Below are 23,150 nucleotides of genomic sequence, written 5' to 3' on the forward strand. Positions count from 1 at the left end.
AAAAAAAAAAAAATTTTCATGACTTACAAACACAATTTACAATTTGCAAAAATGGTACATCCATCTGTATGGATGTAAATTTCAGGATGTAAATTGGATTTAAAGTACTCTGCCGTCTTTTAGCATTGACTGTTTCGTGTAAAAAGAAATATACCATCGTATTTCAAAAGATGCGATATGTGCTATGCAATTGTGTAGCTGTAAATGTGTATTTTCATTATATATGCGCCGCGCTCCGGGAAAACCATGCTTAATGCATGTCCGTGAAGCATCGACACAGCTTAGCTAGTGCAGTTTGCTGTCCGCTAGACTAGATTTTTTTTTCAAAGAGAATTCCTTTACACGAAAATTACCATGAAGGCGTAAGGGGTCGTCCATAAATAGCCTTTGCGGACTGAACTGGCTTCTATCGGACGATACTCTACTCACATATTAAACCCGGGTTTCACAGAGAGCGACGCAATGATATATTCCCCGTAATACACAAATTCATTCACCGGAAGAAAAAAACGCCTTTCTAGGATATTCTAGTAACTATTCCATAAGAAACATACTGATGTTACTACTACTCATTAACAACGGTGTCTTGTTTATGGTCAGCGATGCCTAATAAGCCCCGCCTTCTGCCTGACTCGACCTTATAACCTTTCGAAAGTATAACCAGAAGTATCTTAAAGGCCAACAGAGAAGTTCTGACAAAAAATAATATTATTGTTTAAAGAAATATATTATAATAACATTGAAATTAAAACGCTCAATAAACAGATATAGTGCTAAAATAGGATGATGCTGATGATCGGTAATTTCCTTCATGTGTTCGGCTATTTTCCGCCGCCGTTTTCTCTAAAAACGTACTGTTTGAACTTGCTTGCGCCGTAACATAATGGTCTTTGAAACAAAAAATAATCACGCCGAATGGTTAACACTGAAGAGAGATGCCGGCCACCATGATGAACGCGCCCGACAAGGCGAAGGTCTCGATGAACACCTCATACAGGTTCGGCACAACGATCTGGCCCAGGCTCGAGCCAATGGTGAAGAATATCATGGGGACCCCGGGATCCTTGTGGGATACCCAACTGACCGTTATGAAGGCCGCTTGTGCACATTCCCATACCTCTTAGTATGTCAGTACCGTTAAGTGGAAACTGGGCTTAATGCCTGTGCGAAAAATGTAATCCCAGATTAGCAGTACAGTCCGCACAGTCTTATCTGGGACGATAATTCCCACTGTTGTCTTATGTCATATGCGGCTGAGCATCCGCACAGTCTGGTCAGGAGCTACCCACTTCTCTATTGCGCAGCCCGGTGTGAAGCTACGGTGGCCGCATATGGCATTAGACATCTTTTCGTAGGACGTGAATTATGCTAGTTAAAAATAATGTAGAAAACTTAGCTCACTTATTGCCACAAGATGGCAACATAACATTTCCATACCTTTTGTAGGGAATAATACATTGAAGTTTCTTAAAGCGAGGCTTAGAAAACAAACTCGGGCCCGTATTCACAAACCGATCCTAAGACATAAGTCTAAAACAATTTATGGCCCGTATTTACAAACCGATCCTAAGACATGAGTCTAAAACAATCTCGGGCCCGTATTTACAAACCGATACTAAAACATAGGTCTAAAACAAACCCGGGCCCGTATTCACAAACCGATACTAAAACATATGTCTCAAACAAACCCGGACCCGTATTCACAAACCGATTCTAAAACATAAGTCTAAAACAAACCCGGGCCCGTTTTTACAAACAGATACTAAAACATAAGTCTAAAACAAACCCGGGCCCGTATTCACAAACTGATCCTACGACATCAGTCTAGAACAAACCCGGGTCCGTATTAACAAACCGATCCTAAGACATAAGTCTAAATAAAGAATATTTTTAAAACTGTCACGTGCTAAAACTTCTTGAAAGCCAAGTATTGCGTGGTACTTACTGCATTTAATTATATAATTCTTTATTAAGATCATTATGTTTATGATAAAAAGCACCAGTGTTAGTCTCTATGTATGCACAATATGGGCTTTTTTTATTTAGTCTCACATTTTTCTTTTGTCTTAAGTCTAACAAGAAGTACGGGTCCTGAACATCAAACCGTTTGAGTCGTATGCTTTGAGTTTTAACGTATCTGGTTTTGCCTCTCACCTGATATGCTATTTACATCTTATCTTGTTCAATTTTCTTTAAGTTGAATATAGACTGTCAAACGGTGCGAAGTGTTATCCGTTTTTGTTTAGTTAGGCTTATTTTATATTTCATTATGCAAATAAATGTATGTTTACACTTAAAGCAAAACAAATAGAACAAAACGCATGAATTTCTAACACAGAGAGTTATTGTATATTTGACACTTGACAATCAAACGAAAGTACAAGGAACTGACAAATTTAAATACATCGCGTTTAAGAGGTTGCAGTGGCGTAGTTTATATGGTGTCCAACTGACTGTCACGAGATTCTAGGTTTAAGAGGTTGCTGTGGCGTAATGTATATGGTCTCGGCCTGACTATCACGAGATCTTAGGTTTAAGAGGTTTCGGTGGCGTAGTGTATATGGTGTCCGCCTGACTTTCATGAGATCCTAGGTTCGATCCCCACTCTTCCTGACTGCTAAAGTCTGCCTGACTGTCACGAGATCCTAGGTTCAATCCCCACTCTGCCTGACTGTCACGAGATCCTAGGTTTAAGAGGTTTCGGTGGCGTAGTGTATATGGTGTCCGCCTGACTGTCACGAGATCCTAGGTTCGATCCCAACTCTGCCTGACTGTCACGAGATCCTAGGTTTAAGAGGTTTCGGTGGCGTAGTGTATATGGTGTCCGCCTGACTGTCACGAGATCCTAGTTTCAATCCCCACTCTGCCTGACTGCCACGAGATCCTAGGTTTAAGAGGTTGCAGTGGCGTAGTGTATATGGTGTCGGCCTATCACGAGATCCTAGGTTTAAGAGGTTGCAGTGGCGTAGTGTATATGGTGTCGGCCTATCACGAGATCCTAGGTTTAAGAGGTTGCAGTGGCGTAGTGTATATGGTGTCGGCCTATCACGAGATCCTAGGTTTAAGAGGTTGCAGTGGCGTAGTGTATATGGTGTCGGCCTATCACGAGATCCTAGGTTTAAGAGGTTGCAGTGGCGTAGTGTATATGGTGTCGGCCTATCAGGAGATCCTAGGTTTAAGAGGTTGCAGTGGCGTAGTGTATATGGTGTCGGCCTATCACGAGATCCTAGGTTTAAGAGGTTGCAGTGGCGTAGTGTATATGGTGTCGGCCTATCACGAGATCCTAGGTTTAAGAGGTTGCAGTGGCGAAGTGTATATGGTGTCGGCCTATCACGAGATCTTAGGTTTAAGAGGTTGCAGTGGCGTAGTGTATATGGTGTCCGCCTATCACGAGATCCTAGGTTTAAGAGGTTGCAGTGGCGTAGTGTATATGGTGTCGGCCTATCACGAGATCCTAGGTTTAAGAGGTTGCGGTGGCGTAGTGTATATGGTGTCGGCCTATCACGAGATCCTAGGTTTAAGAGGTTGCAGTGGCGTAGTGTATATGGTGTCGGCCTATCACGAGATCCTAGGTTTAAGAGGTTGCAGTGGCGTAGTGTATATGGTGTCGGCCTATCACGAGATCCTAGGTTTAAGAGGTTGCAGTGGCGTAGTGTATATGGTGTCGGCCTATCACGAGATCCTAGGTTTAAGGGGTTGCAGTGGCGTAGTGTATATGGTGTCGGCCTATCACGAGATCCTAGGTTTAAGAGGTTGCAGTGGCGTAGTGTATATGGTGTCGGCCTATCACGAAATCCTAGGTTTAAGAGGTTGCAGTGGCGTAGTGTATATGGTGTCGGCCTATCACGAGATCCTAGGTTTAAGAAGTTGCAGTGGCGTAGTGTATATGGTGTCGGCCTATCATGAGATCCTAGGTTTAAGAGGTTGCAGTGGCGTAGTGTATATGGTGTCGGCCTATCACGAGATCCTAGGTTTAAGAGGTTGCAGTGGCGTAGTGTATATGGTGTCGGCCTGACTATCACGAGATCCTAGGCTCGATCCCCACTCAGGGTGAATTCTAAAGATTTCATCTATCAACACCAAGTACTGGTTCTTTCCAGGAAACAGACTCGAGAGTATGACAATAAGGTAAGAGCTTTCGAAACAATCGATCTAATATAAATAAATATAAACTAAATTCAGCAATTAAAAAAAAAGGTTATGATCGAACTTATATTATATGACCATGATAAGCTTAATGCTTTCTATACAATCGAGATAAAATTACTAGGTTTTAAATTATAACGGAGTTTTATACGTATATTTACCGGATATGATGCCGGTGAACACCACTATTAACCACAAGTCCTTCGCAAAGCAGCTTGCTATCAACCCGACGCTACACGCGATTGACCCTGCGATTATGGCGGGGCCGGGGCAGTACTTTTGTTTAGTAGAAATCCACAGAATGCCTTGAAAACACAATCCAATACGATTTTAATACGAATAGTCAATACGAAAATAAGACTATAGCGGGACCGGACCGTACCATTGTATCAGAGACATTCACAAATGCCGTGGACAAAAATAGATGGAAGGGTTTTTCGGATCATTTGGTGTTTGCTGATTTTTTGGTTATATATTATTTTCGGATCATTCGTGTTTAGATGATTTTGTTATAATTGATTTCGGATTACCGGTAATGTTTTCTGTGATTTAAAAAAAATAATAATTTCAGATCATTCGTTTTTAGATGATGTTTAAAATTGATTTATAATAGTATTATTAATATATCTCCGAGGTTGTATCTATGCAAAATTACTGCAATATACGTGTACGAGAGATATCGGTTTTATAAAACTAAAAAAAACATCAGGATATAAATAACCATTTGCATTTAATTAACGACATGTGATAAATTGCCAATATACAATCCGCTAGTCTAAAATTAACGATAAGTGAACAATTACCTATAAACAATCCGCTAGTCTAAAATTTACGATAAGTGAACACTTACCTATATACAATCCGCTTGTCTATAATTTACGATAAGTGAACACTTACCTATATACAATCCGCTAGTCTAATAGTTACGATAAGTGAACACTTACCTATCTATATACAATCCGCTAGTCTAAAATTTACGATAAGTGAACACTTGCCTATCTATATACAATCCGATCGTCTAAAATTTACGATAAGTGAACAATTACCTATATTCAATCCGCTAGTCTAAAATTTACGATAAATGAACACTTACCTATATACAATCCGCTAAACTAAAATTTACGATAAGTGAATATTTAGCTATATACAATCCGCTAGTCTACAATTTACGATAAGTGAACACTTACCTATATACAATCCGAAAGTATTATAATGGCATCAAGTGAACAATCGCCTTTATGCAGTCCGCAAGTCTGAAGTTTACGATAAGTGACAAATAGTATAATATATATATATATATATATATATATATATATATATATATATATATATATATATATATATATATATATATATATATATATATAATCCGTTAGTTTTTCATTTGTGCCAAGTGAACAAGTGTCTTGTTTATATATCCAATCCGTTAGTTTTTCATTTACGGCAAGTGACCAATTGTCTATATACGATCTGCTAGTATTTAATTTACGGAAAGTGAATAATTGCCTATATACAATCTCTGGTCTTTAATTTACGGAAAGTGAATAATTGCCTATAAGCAATCCGCTATGCCTTAATTTACGACAAGTGACCAATTATCTATACATATATACAGCATGTATAATATCAAAATTAAAACATTAGTATAAAAGAGACAAGATAATCTTTTTTTCATCTTTTTTCAACAGGATTCTTATAAAGACCCCTTCCCACTCAACATTTTTTTTACGTTAAACAATAAGGAATTTCTCATTTTTCTCAACTATTTTACCCGAAATATAAGGCTATGTCTTTTCCCAGAATCCAGACAAAAGCAAATATACTGTTTACTTTCTTACCAGTTTAAACATCTTCATATAATTGTAATCTTTCATTATCAACAAACATACAGAACAAACGTGTATATATGAACAAAAAAAAGCTTCAAAGAACGGGTATATATACTTGTTTATTTAATCATTTATAGAGAAAGAGGCATGTGTTGTATATGAGTCGAGCTCTGGGATAATTGGCACTTTGGGCGTAATGCATATGTGTAAAGTGTCGTAACAGATAGGCCTGTACAATCTGCACAAGCTGATTTGGGAGGGCATATTATGCCACCTTTAACAAGATGGATTTTGACTGTTAAAACGAAAAGTATCATTCAAGCGGAAGGCGTCGTCCCTGATTAGTGCATGCGGACTACACAGGCATATCTGGGAGGATTCTTTACGCACATACATTAAGCCACGTTTTCCCAAAACGTGGCTCCAATAGATTGTCACTCACCACCTCATGTAGTAAGGCCCAGATACAGGCCATGCATCAGGGCGGCCTCGGACCTCTTGGCGTCAAATACCCTTTTAAGTTTCGGGTACATCACGGTGAAACCAAACCCCAGTCCTACGCTCACGAACTGAAGGACAAGATCAGACACCAGCACGGCAAACTTCCGCCATGTTGGCGCCTCTCGCGTGCTTCATAGTAAAATGAGCGTCGATATGCGAAAACTTTGCCTAACGCATGTGCGTAAAGTGTCGTCCCAGATTAGCATGTGCAGTCCTTACAAGCTAATCAAGGACGACACTTTCCGCTTTTTGGATTGTTTTCTCCTTAAGGAAGGTTCTTCTTAACGAAAATCCATTTTGGGCGGAAAATGTCGTCCTGATTATCCTGTACGTACTGCACAGGCTAATATGGAACGACACTCTACGCACATGCATTAAGCCAAGTTGTCCGAGAGCGAGGCTCAAATGCAAAACTTTTCTTTTAGGCTTAACGGGTTGTTCATGCTGAGACCGAAACGTTTAAATGTTCTATATGCATCCTTAACGGGTTGTTCATGCTGAGACCGAAACGTTCATATGTTCTTTTTGGATCCTTTTTGTACAAATTTAAGGTTTAAGGTTCGGGTTAATTAAAATAAACAACCTTTTAGCGCCTCATGTCATAGCAAAGTGAAAATAAGAATGTTGTATAATGAAACGGTATAATCTAAACAAACGTTTATTTTTTATGATTTAATTTAATGAACTCATGTTGCACCCGTTTGTCAATACTTTTAAACAAAATTGCGTCTCGCTCTGGTAAAACGGAGCTTAACGCATGCGCGAAAACTTTCCGCATAAACTTGATTTCCGCTAAGTAGAGACTTCCTTTACATGAAAAATACCATTAAAGCGGAAAGTGTCGTCCCTGGTTAGACTGTGCGGACTGCATAGACTAATCTGGGAGGACACTTTACGCACATGCATTAAGCCCCTTCACAGAGCGCTGCTCACATGCGTTCTTAATATGGAATATTAATATTGAATAAGGCAAATTTGTAGACAATTAACCATACTGAAAGTTGCAATGCAATTTAAGTACGAAAGTCATCGGATTTAATGAATATGATCATATATTGAATTTATCAAAAGAGATCCAGTATTGTATTACGGTAAAATAATTATTATTTTTGAAATCCACGATTTTAAGATCCTAAATAAAGTCATAAAAAGTCGCACGAAATTTAATACCGACGAATATAAATAATTTTACAGTATACATGTAACTTTATCCAACCTTCGCGCAGAGATTTGACGGGAACCATTATAGCTGGATCAAAACCCTGCCTCCATAACCACCAGCCTAGCCACGTGGTACAAGAAATTTTACGTTGTTATTTTTTGCTTTTTTTTAAGTAATGTATTTTTTTTTTCATTATGAACCTAAACTTATGCACTATTTTCAAAAAGTAAAAGAAAATGGTACTACGTTTCATAATATTATATTAAAATTTTCATAATATAACAACTTTTAAACAAAAAATAAAATCCTACCATATCTTGTAGGATTTTCTTGTGATGGCAGAGATTGTATGTACGAGCAAGAAACGACAACTCTGAGTGGAGAACTGTATCTAGTACTTGCCTTTTTGATAATAATGGTTGCCTTTCACCCCCTCGTCAGACCTCGCTTACTTGACCTCATATCTCACAAAGACACTGCGTTTATTACATCATAGACTCAGCCAAACACTATAATGGTTGCCTTTTTAAACAAAATGAAATCCGCATTTTGACGGTAAATTATTTTAAATTATTATGTATTTTTTAAACGGATTAGTGAGACTTATGTATCGTGTTTATAAGGGACCAAATCAATATTTATGGTTATAATTATGAACCAGTTAGTTATCATCGCGAATACTTTAAGTAGGCGCTCTGTAAAATAAGAAGCTGTGGCAAGATCATAATGAAGGAAATACATGAAGGACCGCTGTACGCATGCGCAACGTAGTGTAGTTATCTTCCCATTGAAGTAGACATTATTTGTTTGCGCGAGCTCGAATCTCACAAGAGGCGAGATTTATAAAAAAAATCATATTTGTTATTGTATAAATTGTAAAAAAATGTCCAATCAATATAAACGGCCAGTACCCGGCTCAAAACAACCACCCGAATATATGTTGTTTGCTTGTTTATTTATGCGAATTCCATGTCACTGAAACATATATAAACATGTTATCAGACATAATGTCAATATATGCAAATTAACAAATATATAAAACATATCATGTGTGGCCTTTAACATATTAAAATGCAATATAAATTAAAGATATGGTAACATGTCAAATGGTACATATACAGCATAAACATACAATTACATGATATCTCAACTCTTTCTCGTTCTCGCTTACCATTTGTGGAATGTGTACGGAACTCTCTTTCTATAATTACAATCTCGGCGGGTGCTGTGCTTATGCTTCAAATAAGATTATTAATGTGAAGAGTATGGGAAACTGTGAATTATATGAATCGTTAGCACTTTAGGATCACAATGCTGCTTTTCTGAATTTAACCTCATTACTTATCAAATATGAGTTATATAAACTCACAACATAAATACAACTAAATGCAAGTACAAGAAAGAATAAATGAAAAAGGTAGAAATAGAACTAACCTTAAATTGAAGTAATAGCAACCCTCGAAGAAAAAATATTTAAGATAAAAGTAGACGTTTACAGTTCTGTGTCCAAGTTTAAAGTGACCAGTAGACGAAGGAAAGAGCGGGAAAATCACTGATCAAGCCTGACTGAACAATTACATAAACTGGAAATATGATAATCACATGCTTGACTGACTCTAGTTTAACTCTTAGACTGGCCACCGGATCACAGCTAAATAAGTTAACACAATTAGTTAAAGGGAAATAATTACATTAAAACAGAACAAATGAACAGAATACTTGAAATGAATATTTCAACCCTGTTACATCAATATTAAATACAACATTGTTATTAGATAAACATCTACCGAAAAAAAGAGCAATGTTGTATCGTTTTAATAAGTTTTACTATAAATATGGGAATACCGTTGATTAACGACTTTTCATGTAGACCTGTTCCAACAATGAACACACTTCGAAGCAAGCGTTCATGAAAATCTGACATGAAATGTGTAATGTTACATCACAAGATATACAAGAGTGGATATATGTTACAAGCGTTGATTATAAATCCGCAATTAAACTACACTATATACACGTCTTTGGTTTAATAACTTTAAAACTCGTGTAATATTAAGTGTTAAAAATGTACTGCTTTCTGAAATGGCAAATTTCGTGTCACCACATGCATTTTTATTTTTAATTCATAATCACGTTTGCACGTTTAATACAGTGACCATGTTATGTCATTTGACACAACTATTGATATCAACAGGCTGTTAATATGCGCCACCATACCCCAGTCGATTTCATCATTTGTTTGTTCAGTTGGAATTTTCGCATTTTTCAACAGTAGTACAATTCGCATATTTCCTATCTCGTGATGTGTATACATCTCGTTCTGGGAAAATGGGGCTAAATGAATGTACCTAAAGTAGCGTAAAGTAAAGTCGGCACAGGCTTATCAGGGACAACACTTTCAACAATGCAATTTTTGTAATGAAGTTTTGTCCAAAAGAAAATGCTGTAAAGACAGAAAGTGTCTCTCTGATAAGCCTTTTTGTTTTAAATGAAGTTTCTTCTAAAAGAAATATTGTCAAGAGAAAAAGTGTCGTCCCTGATTAGCCACGTTTTCCTGGAGGGCGAGTCATATGTGCTGTGTATTGTCTTGTATGGATGAGGCGGTGGATTCATTGACTGCTGAGTGATAACACGATTTGCTGTCCTGATGTTTCTGGAGCTATGTTTGCATTTAGAATGGTTCATAAAGTAGAACACATTGAATTTAAAAAAATAGAACAATTATAAAATGCGATAATGGCGTGAACATTTTTAAGAGCTTATCTATAAATACGGTAAAGGTATAAGTGAATATAGCATGTACTTTTTACTAATTAAATAATATACACCATGCAAGTTTTCCTCAATACTGTAGTTTTACATGTGGAGATCCTTCTTTTGTCTGTCAGAACACTACATTTGTTTTCGTTCATCGGTTTTGATTCTTTGTTGACACACACATGAGTTTCTTTAATATATACAATTAACAAATACATAGTTGATAAACATGAGTGGTATCTTAAACGGCTAGGCACGATTTTAGTCATTGTTGATTAAGACAAATCGTTGAATTATTGGCAATTTAAAAAAAAAATGGTTTCAAGTTTCCCGTCTGTTATTTGGAATCTTTTCACTGTAACATTCTTCCGCGTTTCCAGATCCTGTTGGATGGCAGTGTATTCCTTAAGTGGGATGTTTACGACAGTTAAGAACGCTAAAGAGCATGAAAATTTCAGATTACTTCCAACTTTCTGAGTACATGTAGGCAGTGTGTCCACCAGTTCAAGAATTTTGGATGGAAGCAAAGCATTACAATATATATTTAAATACTTCAATGATTGAGGTAGCTCAAGCTGTGTATATTTCTTCACATATAGTGTAAGCGTTTCCAGTTGTGTGAGTGATGCTAATGACTGCGACTCTACATGATCCACGTTCAAATATTCAATAATGCTAAGACTCTTGATATTCAGACCATGCAGAGCCTTCCACAGTTCGGGACTGCCAGACCACACTTGAATACTAAGCGTTTCCAGCTGTGTGAGCGATGCTAGTGACTGCGACAGCGACTCTTCATGAAACCCGTCAAAAACTCCCCACTTAGCACTCAGACTCTTGATATTTAGACCATGCAGAGCCTTAAACAGATAGGGATTGTCATTATTAGTTTGTATGTTGAAGGAATTGTTTAAATCTTTATGTATAAATGCACATAGTTCTATTTTTGCTGCCCCTTCACATTCGATAAAGATCATCCGCAGGTCACACGTCACCACGTGATCGAGAGTTAGCAGCGTGCCGAACAGACTGCGTAGACCGGTGGAGGAACATGTGACATTGCATATTCTAATGTCTTCTATAGAGGGCAGTACTCGAGGAGGATCTACACACTGGGATGGATCTACACTTGTTAGAACAATCCCGACGAGAGGTTCAGCTGTTGACGTACTTGCACAATCTGAAAAATAACTGATTTCACAAAACATGGTAACTAAAACAATTATGGTTACATTTGTTGACATGTGTTGTATTTGTCAAGCATTAATACATTTAAACTTATGAATGTTCTGAACAAAACCCAATATAATTCAGTCCTGATATGCATACATCTATAAGTGTATAATCAAATTATCCTATTGACCAAATGCTTGTGTATCATCGGATACAAACTGAAACACTTGAAAGGTTTTTATCAGTTATTGCACGTATTTCATAATTTTAAAGCATCACCGATTTCCAAAATGGACAACACACAAGATGTGTGAGCTTATTTTTATACCAGTGTATTGTCTTATTAGAAACGTTTTGTGAGGATAGGTACAAAGTAATGCTGGGGCGTTGTTTGTTCATGAAGAATATGTTTGAAGTATTGTTAATTGCTGCTATGGTATTGATATGAGTGACCTTGTCAGGGTCCAAATTTTGAACCATTTCCATGCAAAAAAGTTATTATTATATTATTCCCGTCTTCTAATATTAGAATTGGACTGCATATGAACGGTATTAAAACAAAAAATAAGAATGACAATAGCATAGAGGTCCTCACCTAAGATCTTAAGGGCAAAACCACTTAACAAGAACACCGCATAGCGGGTGCCAACGCTCGGCTGTAGGTGCAGTTTTGAATAAATAAAAGCTTGTCACAGTGAACTTTACCTCTGACCTGAAGTCATACAAATGGGTGTGGTGTTTCGAACTCATCAAGGTACAGCTACATATGAAGTTTCAAAGTTGTAAGTGGAATCACTTTGATGTAAGAGCCAATAGTAAGGTTTTAGCACGACGCGTACGGCGGACTAGCTGGTTATGACAATACCTCGGGTTTTCTCCGAAAACAACCCAGCTTAAAATGACAACTAGAAAGTATATATATAATAGCAACTGCCCTGTCCCCTGCTGGCAGTGTTTTTCGAAGGCAAGATATGATTAAAACAAATGTTCTTACAATCTTTATGCAGATTAGACCTAAACATGTGAACTTCATGAGTGCTAACACTAGTTTTCTTAAATTAAACAAGGGGCACTGGTTTTTCACCTCAAATAACCCAGTGTTTAACTAGGCTAAGATATCATAAGGAAAAATGTTCTGACCCGATTTCACGAAGATTGGACTGACAATACATGTATGACTACTAGAGTGTTTACAAGGTAACACTATAGGCATATTATAAAAATCGCCCCGCCTTCTTACAGCCATATTTTTCAATGAGCCAGATCCATTTCCGAATGTGGCGCAGACATCATTAACACATATTGTCTGATAAGTTTTCATAAAGATTGTACGTTTTAAGTGTTTACAAGGTTTTACTGTAGCCCACAGGTTTACATGTTTTTCAATATGACCGGAATCATTTTCGAACGCTGCAAATATTTCATAAGAACGAATGTTTTTACCGTATAATAAAGTTAGGACTACAAATATGTATTCTTAATGTAAAAAAGGTTTTACTTAAGTCATATAGAGAAAACTGCCATGCATTCTGACGGCCATGTTTTTCAACGGACCTGAACCATATTCGCGTCATCTGAGCTATCACTAGAACAAATGTTTTGACTAACTTTCATGAAGACTAGACACTTTATGTAATTTCCTGAGTCTTACTTTAGCCGTTTTAGGCAATTTACCCCGCCTTCTGGTGGCCATGTTTTTCATCAATCAGGAACCATTTTCAAACACAAGTGAAGATATTATTGAAACAAATATTCATCACAAATTACATGATAATTGGAGTATATATTTGACCTTTATAGTGTAAAAAAGCTTGTTTCTCCAATGCAACCTAGTGCCCTAATTTGTTTTTACTTAACGTGACCAGGTTTCTAACTTTGCCAATAAATCATTGGGACAAATGTTCTTACCAACTTAAGGAGAAAAACATATAAACAAGGTAACTATTTAAGACGGACACAAAACGTACGACGATGGGTGGAGAAAAGACCACAAAAGCTGCAAATGAATGAAGTTAATTCAGACAACAAGTTTGAGAACATTTATTACTTTTTGGAAGAAAATGGTTGAGCAAAATTATTTCATTTATAAACCATTTCAATATTAAATATAAACATTTTATCACTTTTGTTAAACACGAGGACCATTGGCACTTACGCTTTCACTTGAGACATTAAACATACTAAATTATTATGAGAACTTCAAGGTGGACTTACGAAGATACAAGTTAGTTAATGAAACATTAATAATTCATTGCTATGTGCATAATTATGACAAACTATTGATAATTGAAATTAATGTCAACACAAAGTATATATATATATATATGTACATATTCAAACCATAGATTAATTTATTGAGGATATCAGTTAGCCGGTAGCGGGTTGCATATTTTTCAAAAAAAGATTATCTAAACAATATTCAGTGATATATGGGAAATAATAATTGATCAAATGGAGAGCTTTGAATTAGAGCTACTGATAAACAAAAATGTAACACTGCATATTGGATGAAAAGTCAAATAATATTAATCTTAAACAGTTCTTCATGATGTATTGGGTTTAAAATAGTCTGATTTTCTGGGAAAATAAATAAACTTATCTAAAGCAATTGCAATATTTAGTAAGAGTAATTCATTATCATTGATCCATGTTTCTCAAGCTATCACAATATCATCATAATCTCACACACCATCACAGCAATGTTTTTTCCAATTTTGAAAAGTACCAGTACCTTACCATTCGGAAAAAATAGCGTGAACACTCCTGAAATTGGGGAACTTCCTGATGAGAAATCTGGGAATTATGGGTCTTTTTAATTGCTTGGTACAAATTGAACAAACCTATTAAAATATTTTTACAAGCATTTTGGCTTTAAATGTTCAGTTTCAGCGCTCATGTTTTTTGTTCAGCTGCAGATACGTTTTTGGAACAAAAATGACTAAAAAGTCTTCCTTTCGGGAATTTTTAAGACGGCAATTGGGCATTATGTACTTTTAACAAACATAATCATCATCAGCAGCAGCAGCAACAGCATCATAATCATTGTGAACCAAAATCATCTTACAAAACTAATTCAATATATCCCTATCTTATTAAGTTCTTCTGTAATGGTTGTAATCAAGAAGCATCTTCATTCGATGTTAAATGATTTCTTGTAGAAAAATTGCAATCTAAACAATACATTTCGTGACAGTCATGTTTTTCAAGAGAAAAAGACCATTTTCAAACTCATTTGGAATATCAAAACACACTAACATTCTGAGCAAGTTTTATAAAGATATTCCAAAAATCTGACTTCAAGAGAGTTAACTAGGGTTCCCTATAGCTTTTAAAAAGCAAACTGCCCCGACCGCTGTCGGCTTGTTTTTCAACAGACTATAACAATATTCGAACGAGAAATGCTTACTTAACACATTCTGACCAAGATTAATTAAGATTTGACTATAAATGTGAATTCTAGGTATTAACAATGTTTTCCTATAGCAATCAGGAAAACCACCGAGCCACCCCCCACCCCTGGCGGTCCTGTTTATCAAAATACCGGAACCATTTACAAACTCTGCCCAGATGTCATAATAACAAATGCCATGATCAAGTTTCATGAGCATTGGACTAAACATATTACATCTTGAGTGGTAACAGGGTTTTACTTTAAGAAAATTGCCCCGCACATCGGCGGTCATATTTTTCAACAAACCTTAGCCATTCACGAGCTAAGCTAAGATATCGATAGAACTAATGTTCGAAACAATTTTCATGAAAACTAGACATTAACTGTGGCTTCTGGAGTGTTAACAATGGTTTACTATAGTCATATAAAGAAAACTGCCCAAGCCTCTGGCGACCAGATTATTCAACCAAGCGGAAACATTTTGGAACACAGCTGAACAATATTCTTACACAATTTAATTTAGACTTGACTATAAATCTGACATCTAGAGTGTTGGCAAACTTTTTATTTATTTTGGCATAATGACCTAGATTTTGACCTCACACGACCCAGATTCGAACTTTGCCACGTTGTGGGCAGGTAAATTAAAAAGGTACCTTAATAGATCAACAATTTGCTTTCGTTTTTCTTTGGTTATATTCAAGCTTCTATAGCAATGCATATCAGTTAGACTTACTGCCTTCGACGACGCTTATATCGACTAGCGTCCATAAGAATTCGTTGTTCATTTTATAAGTTGTCTTCGAGAATAGTACCGCGGTTTCGTGAGTGTAAACAGAACAGACATGATAAATCAAGACAACAATACCGAAAACTCAAAAGATTGCAATATCTTACATAGGTTAAGGATTCGTTAACTTTTAAGAATTAAGGGCAGAATCATAGTTAGGGTCGAGCCTTTAATAAATTTATATGCATATATATCTGTCCATTATGCAAGTTATGGAACGAAATTGAAAAGTATACACTTTTAAGCCTCGCATATCTATGAGCCATGAACGTTATTACATGCTTTTCTTACCTTGATATTATAACAAAGATAAACGGAACATTTTTTTAGAATATACTTATCTAATTTGTTAATTTAAAATCCTCTTGACAACATTTGACAAATGTACTTTCATTCCATATTGGTCTAAAAACTACGCAAATTGTCCCAATTAGATCGGTATTGATATCAATCCCAAAATGATTGGGAAAACGATGTTATGGAAAAACTCAGCTTGTATATGCCATTCAGATTTTTTAAAGGTAAGTATAAATAATCGTTTTGCTGCTGAGATAGCGCCAAACTGATCAATATCATCAAGGTCACAGGAATATTTTATTATAATTTGTTTTATTAAGTGCTGATTGAAATAATGGAAATTCACGCTGTTACATTGTAACTTTTTTAATACCATGTGAACTGCCTATTAGTGTTTTGTTAATGTAAAATCATTCCAATGTTTATCAGAATAAAATTAATATAAACACACGAGTAAAATAAAACATAACGCCACAACTAAGAAAGTATTTGATAAAACAATTATATATGTATAGTTACCACTTAGCAGTATGCCGTTTCCATTTAGTACCAAATATTTCAGCTTGATGCACGATGACAGGTTAAACTGAACATAAGACACAGACTGGCATCTTGTTGGTGAACTCTGTTTGTCAGGAATATCAAATCTCATAGACAGGACATTGGACTTGTTAATTGTCCATATGCTGTGCAGGTCTTGTATGTCGTTATCAAATTTTAATTGGTACACACTGAGTTTGAGTACAATATCCTTTTGCTGATTGGCAACAGCTTCTCTGTATCCTGCTAATATGACGGCTTGAAGCCCATATATCATTGGTTGCACACAACCAACATCGTGTTCATCCATCATGCAAGAAAGCTTATTTGCAGCCGACATGTTCAGTCCGCAGAGAAAGATGAACACCTGTGATATGTCCACATATGCACCCTCGTGGCGGTTGAGGTATCCGGAAATGACGTCGTCAATCAGATTGGTATTGCATGCAATATGACAAGCAGCCAGGAATTCCTGAATGCTCTTATGAATAAATGAAAATGATGACGATGATCTTAATGCAGATGCGTCGCGTGTCGCTGATAAAATCCCGGACTTCAGTGCAAAGTTCTCTTGATCTAGTAGACCTAAATTAAATTTCTTTAGTTCTGTAATGCTGAATACCAGAGATTTTTCCTGTGTATCTGAAAACAGCAAATAAAATGCCGCTTTAGAAAGTCTATTCATTTGTTCAATATTGGGTTGTATGTATTGCGTCCCTGTGAAGCATCGATAAGGCGGCTCTTGAAATGCACTCGTTTCAGTGTTCGCCTTCTTGAAAAGACATTCGAGCAAGAGGCTGTATATTTCACACTTAGAGCCTTTTAGCTCAGTTCCTTTGGTCCACAAGTATACAATCAAACACAACATCATTGGTGAGTACAAATGCTCTAACAAGTCAAATTTCCATACATACGATTCAAATTCAGATTGTTTTTTGTCTAAATCTTGTTCATCTTTAAAATCTGTCCTACACCCCAGGATTTTTCTGCTCACATCAAACACGTTGTCGACTCCATCAAGTTGCAGCAGCTTGCAAATCTGCGAGTCAAGTATTTTCGCTTGTGTCATCTTCCAAGGTCGAGTAGTTATCAACAAAACGCAAAGACTGTGTACGTCGGCCAGTGTTGGCAGGTTGTGACGATCTCCTGTACCGGTCCATTCATCTAGACCATCCAGTAGTATCAAGCAACGTTCACGTTTCATGATCTCATTTAGTAGTATGTATGCCTTTCCACGATCTTTTTCAGATGAGTATATACTGTCAACTATCTGTGTATTTATCATGTTTTCGATTTCCACCTGATAAACTGATTCTCTTAATGTTACATGGAAGACAAATGCGAAGTCTTTAAGAGGCTTTAAATCGTCAAAGACATAAAAGTATTTCATATGTGTATTCAAGTTCAATCTGTGTATTAGAGCTTCCACCGTCTCCAACGCTGATTGTTCTGATGTTTCAGTACACCAGTCCATGACCAATTTTTCAAGAAAAGTAGATTTTCCATACCCTGCTTCCCCTTGAATAAATATCTGTTGATTCGGTTCGGTATCCGAAAACAAAATATTTTCGTATTTCAAAATTTTTTCACCAGTTTTCTTGAAATACCCTCTTTCCTTAGCCATAAGTTGTATATTAGGCGGCATATAAATATCAAGTAACTTCTCCTCAGCCCAGTCATCCAATGGAAAAATATTTACATGACAGAAACGTTTCCTGTAATACGTCTTCAAAGCTCCAAGCATTTCTGAAATCATGAAATAACAACACATTTTGTATACATTAAAACAAAATACTCTTCATCATTATATTAATCATTATTCAATACTTAATTCATGTTTGTATGATTTATAATTCAATGTTTGCAAACACCCGTATGACGTTTCATATAATACCTGTAGTAGAAACAATGCTATGGAAAAGTTGCACGTAAACTTTAACCAGAACATTATGAGGACGCCGACACAAACATCGGGATCACTAGTATACATGTACGTTTGACTATTTGGTGAAAAACCGAGTATAAAAACGGCTCTTTTTATATCGAAGTCATAGTGATCAGTATACATTTTGAACAAGAGCACCGCATAACGGGTGCAAGCGCTCGACTGCGGGTGCAGTTTTAAATAAGCATTTTCTAGATGTCACAATGACCTTGACATTTCACCTAGTGACTCAAAAATGGTTGTGGCGTGTACAACTCATCAAGGTTCAGCTTCATATGACGTTTCAATGTTGTAGGTGAAAGCACTATGATTTTAGAGCAAATTTTAAGGTTTTAGAACGACGCGGACGGCCGACGAGCTGGCTATTACAATACCTCTGGTTTTCTCCGAAAACAGCCGATCTTAAAATTAATGACAAATAATGTTCCTAAGCCCCAAACCTCTACTCTTTGTATCCTCTACAAAAGGCATACAGAGAACGACAGAGGTATCTGGAATCTTAGCATGACCTGAGATGACCACAGATTATCAATCCCTGCAGAGCCTGAGCACAGCTTATGATTATGTGCCTGCTAATCATCCAAAGTGAACAGTAAAACATTTAAACAGGATACAGCTCTGAATATTCAATGAATAGACACACCAAAATGTGAGTACAATGTGTTCAAAAGTTGATCAAAACTAATGTTTAATAATTTACTTGACGATGAAATTAGAAGTGTTCATAATGATACATGTAATGGAAACACGTCTTCATTCATTATATATTGTAATCTTACATTGACATAGTATGGCATCAATAAGTTGCACCATTAGATACATAAGTAGATTTATATGTTGTTTTGGGGCAAATAATCCTCGGAATCATATCATAGTTACAATGATTATACTGTTATCATGGCGCTTTTCGTTGATTTGGGGAAAGGCCTGGTCTTCAATTTTGGAGGATTATATACAAAACTGAAATTTTGGAAAACAATTTCAAAAGTACTCTTGACGTATGGGAAAATTGCATCATTTTAAAGATACTCTATTTGGGGCAAAAGAAGGGGAAAAAGCCCTGGTTACATTTTACTTTTATCAAGTCTATGCGTATACTTGTGTTTATTGTATGTTTAACAAAACATTATTTTACTATTTAACATCAACATGTGTATGATTATATTTAATTGATCAAAAGCATTCGATTTGTTTGAACCCACTGATGAATAAAGTTAAATTATTGCTGTTTCGAAATTGTATAATGGAATGATAAAACGTTTGTTATACCTTTACATGACTGTTTGTAGGTTGTTTCCGTGAAAGTAGTATTTTCAAACTGTTGTTGGATATCTTTAATGCATTTTTCTGCTTGTTCATATAAGCCCTGTTTGTGTCTACTGGCGTGTTCATCTATGCCCTGTTTGTGTCTGTCAGCGTGTTCATCCATGCCCTGTTTGTGTCTATTCGCGTGTTCATCGATGCCCTGTTTGTGTCTACCAGCGTGTTTATGCATGCGCTGTTTTAGTCTCTCAGCGTATTCATCCGTGTCCTGTTTGTGTCTACCCGCATGTTTATCCATGCCCTGTTTATGTCTTTCGGCGTGTTCATCCATTCCCTGTTTGTGTCTATCGATGTGTTCATCAATGCCCAGTTTATGTCTGTCGGCGTGTTTATCCATGTCTTGCTTTTGACTGTCGACGTGTTCATCGATGTCTTGTTTGTGTATATCTGCCTGTTTTGCGAGCTCTTGCTTGCATGTGTCCAGAAAATCTTTAATGTTAGCAATACACAATGCTGTGTTTACTCTTAGGTTATTCACTGATGCGTCAACAACGTCTTTGGCAACATCTTTCAAGTGTTGTTTCAAAGTTGTTTCAACAACATCTAGGAAACACATCATCTCTGCTGTAGTCAATGGTAATGTGTCTTTTTCCAACTGTAGTATCAAATGGAAACAGTTATATTAAATAAAAAAACAGCTAAATTTCTAATCAATGACACGTTTTCCTGATAGTTAAAGGAACAAACAAATGAGTATAATGGATTTGAATTTTAGTGCACTTAAGTATCCCATTAGATTCTTAACTTGACACAGAGAGCAAATGATTCTCTACTTGATATTAAATGCAATTATAAATCATTAAGTGCGGTTCAGTTCCATATCAAATACTTAAATTGATAACGACAGCTAATTATAAATGTTTTTGTGTGGTTTAGTTCCCAATTAAATAGTTAACTCAACATAGAGCAAATGATACAATACTAATTGCCATGAATTTAATTGAGTATATCAACTGCATGGAGAAGTTCTCATCTTGAATTGAGTTTCAATAAAGTTTATACTTGTGTAAACTCTAGATATACTTTCATTTAAGGAAAAGCAATAAAAAGGACTATATTATACCTTATATTATATTATTATTATATTATATCGGCTGGCAGGTTGCCAGGTGTCAGAAAACAAACGATTGACCATGCAGAAGATCGAATTCGATACGGTTTTAAATTCCCAACCCCCAGATGCGTTCATGCATGATCATCTCCACTTGAGTTATTTCATCCAAAATACATGTAATAATAAAAGGCCTAACATCGTCAAATCCATCAGAACCTTATAATTTCCGAAAAATTCCATTGCACCGTTTTTAAGACGCACGATAATGTTACCAATTTAAATTAAGCTTAATCGGTAACAGAGATTTCAAGTGATTTCACATTTGTGATGTACTGAAAATCGCCCATCACCTGTCAGCTATTTCAACTGTTAGGGAGGATTTTAAACTCGGCTGGCATATTATACACTGTATCGACAAGATAGCGCCAGTGAATGGAAACAGGTCAACATAGATTTTCTGAGCGAGCTGTACATATGAGTTTATCACTTATTTTTATACATTACTCTGTAATTATGGTTTTGTATTGATGTGTTCCTAATTGCAAAGCTTCAGGATGAAAATGCTTCAATGTTATTTATTATTTCTTTACATATAGGCCAAATTTATGCGGAAGAAACACATATGTAGCATACTACTGTTAAGGTTCAGAACATATACAGGCTATACAAAATACAAAAAAATATAGCATTAAAACTAAGAATCAATAAATACTTAAACTGGGCTTTTAAAATTCATTAAATAATATAAATTACAAGATTATGTAAATTACAAGAGCAGTTATTAAATTATGTAAATTACAAGATTATGAAAATAACAAGAATTGATAGTATTAAAACTAAGAATCAATTTATGCTTAAATAGGGCTTTTAACATTTATTATGCCCCCCTTCGAAGAAGAGGGGGTATATTGTTTTGCACATGTCGGTCCGTCCGTCCGTATGTCCGTATGTCTGTCCGTCCACCAGATAGTTTCCGGATTATAACTCAAGAACGCTTAGGCCTAGGATCATGAAACTTCATAGGTAAATTGATCATGACTCGCAGATGACCCCTATTGATTTTCAGGTCACTAGGTCAAAGTTCAAGGTCACGGTGATCCGAAATAGTAAAATGGTTTCCTTATGATACTCAAGAACGCTTATGCCTAGGTTCATGAAACTCCATAGGTACATTGATCATACCTCGCAGATGACCCCTATTGATTTTCAGGTCACTAGGTCTAAGGTCAAGGTCACGGTGACCCGAAATAGTAAAATGGTTTCCGGATGATAACTCAAGACTGCTTATGCCTAGGATCATGAAACTTAATAGGTACATTGATCATGACTCGCAGATGACCCGGTCACTAGGTCAAGGTCACGGTGACCCGAAATAGTAAAATAGTTTATGGATGATAACTCAAGACTGCTTATGTCTAGGATGATGAAACTTCATAGGTACATTGATCATGACTCGCTGATGACCCCTATTGATTTTCAGCTCACTAGGTTAAAGGTCAAGGTCACGGTGACTCAACTTAGAAAAAGTGTTTCCGGATGATAACTCAAGAACGCTTACGCCTAGGATCATGAAACTTCATAGGTACATTGATCATGACTCGCAGATGACCCCTATTGACTTTCAGGTCACTAGGTCAAAGGTCAGGGTCACGGTGACTTGACACAGTAAAATGGTTTCCGGATGATAACTCAAGAAAGCTTACGCGTAGGATCATGAAACGTCATAGGTACATTGTTCATGACTCGCAGATGACCCCTCTTGATTTTCAGGTCACTAGGTCAAAGGTCAACGTCACAGTGCCAGAAAACGTATTCACACTATGGCTGCAACTACAACTGACAGCCAATAGGGGGGCATGCATGTTTTATAAACAGTCCTTGTTAAAGTATATTCTTCGGACGTAGACTTTTAACATTTATTAAATTATGTAAATTACAAGATTATGTCAATAACAAGAAAATTGATTAAATTATGTAAATTACACGATTATGTAAATTAGAAGAAAAGATGGTATTTAACTAAGAATCAATAAATCAGGGCATTTAACAGTTATTAAATTACATTCTTAGGATGAAGGCTTTTAACATTTGTTAAATTATGTAAAATTTAAAATTATAAGATTATGTAAATTACAAGAACATTTATTAAAGTATGTAAATTACAAGATAATGTAAATTACAAGAAAAGATAGCATTAACACTAAGAATCAATACATGCTTAAACAGGGCTTTAAACATTTAT

The 23,150-nt window shown here is 36.1% G+C and overlaps 1 protein-coding gene across 1 annotated transcript; it reads right to left on the reverse strand.

The window, feature by feature from the left end:
• Window positions 1-919: 919 nt before the first annotated feature.
• LOC127842295 (uncharacterized) lies at window positions 920-20,413 on the reverse strand. Its single transcript, XM_052371726.1, has 4 exons — window positions 19,801-20,413; window positions 16,566-18,332; window positions 11,043-11,575; window positions 920-1,063 (listed from the first exon to the last, which is right to left on the reverse strand). The coding sequence occupies exons 1-4, from the start codon at window positions 20,411-20,413 to the stop codon at window positions 920-922; spliced, it is 3,057 nt and encodes a 1,018-aa protein (XP_052227686.1).
• Between the last annotated feature and the right edge of the window lie 2,737 nt (window positions 20,414-23,150).

The sequence above is a fragment of the Dreissena polymorpha genome, chromosome 8 (assembly GCF_020536995.1).
Source record: "Dreissena polymorpha isolate Duluth1 chromosome 8, UMN_Dpol_1.0, whole genome shotgun sequence".
Taxonomy (NCBI): Eukaryota; Metazoa; Mollusca; class Bivalvia; order Myida; family Dreissenidae; genus Dreissena; species Dreissena polymorpha.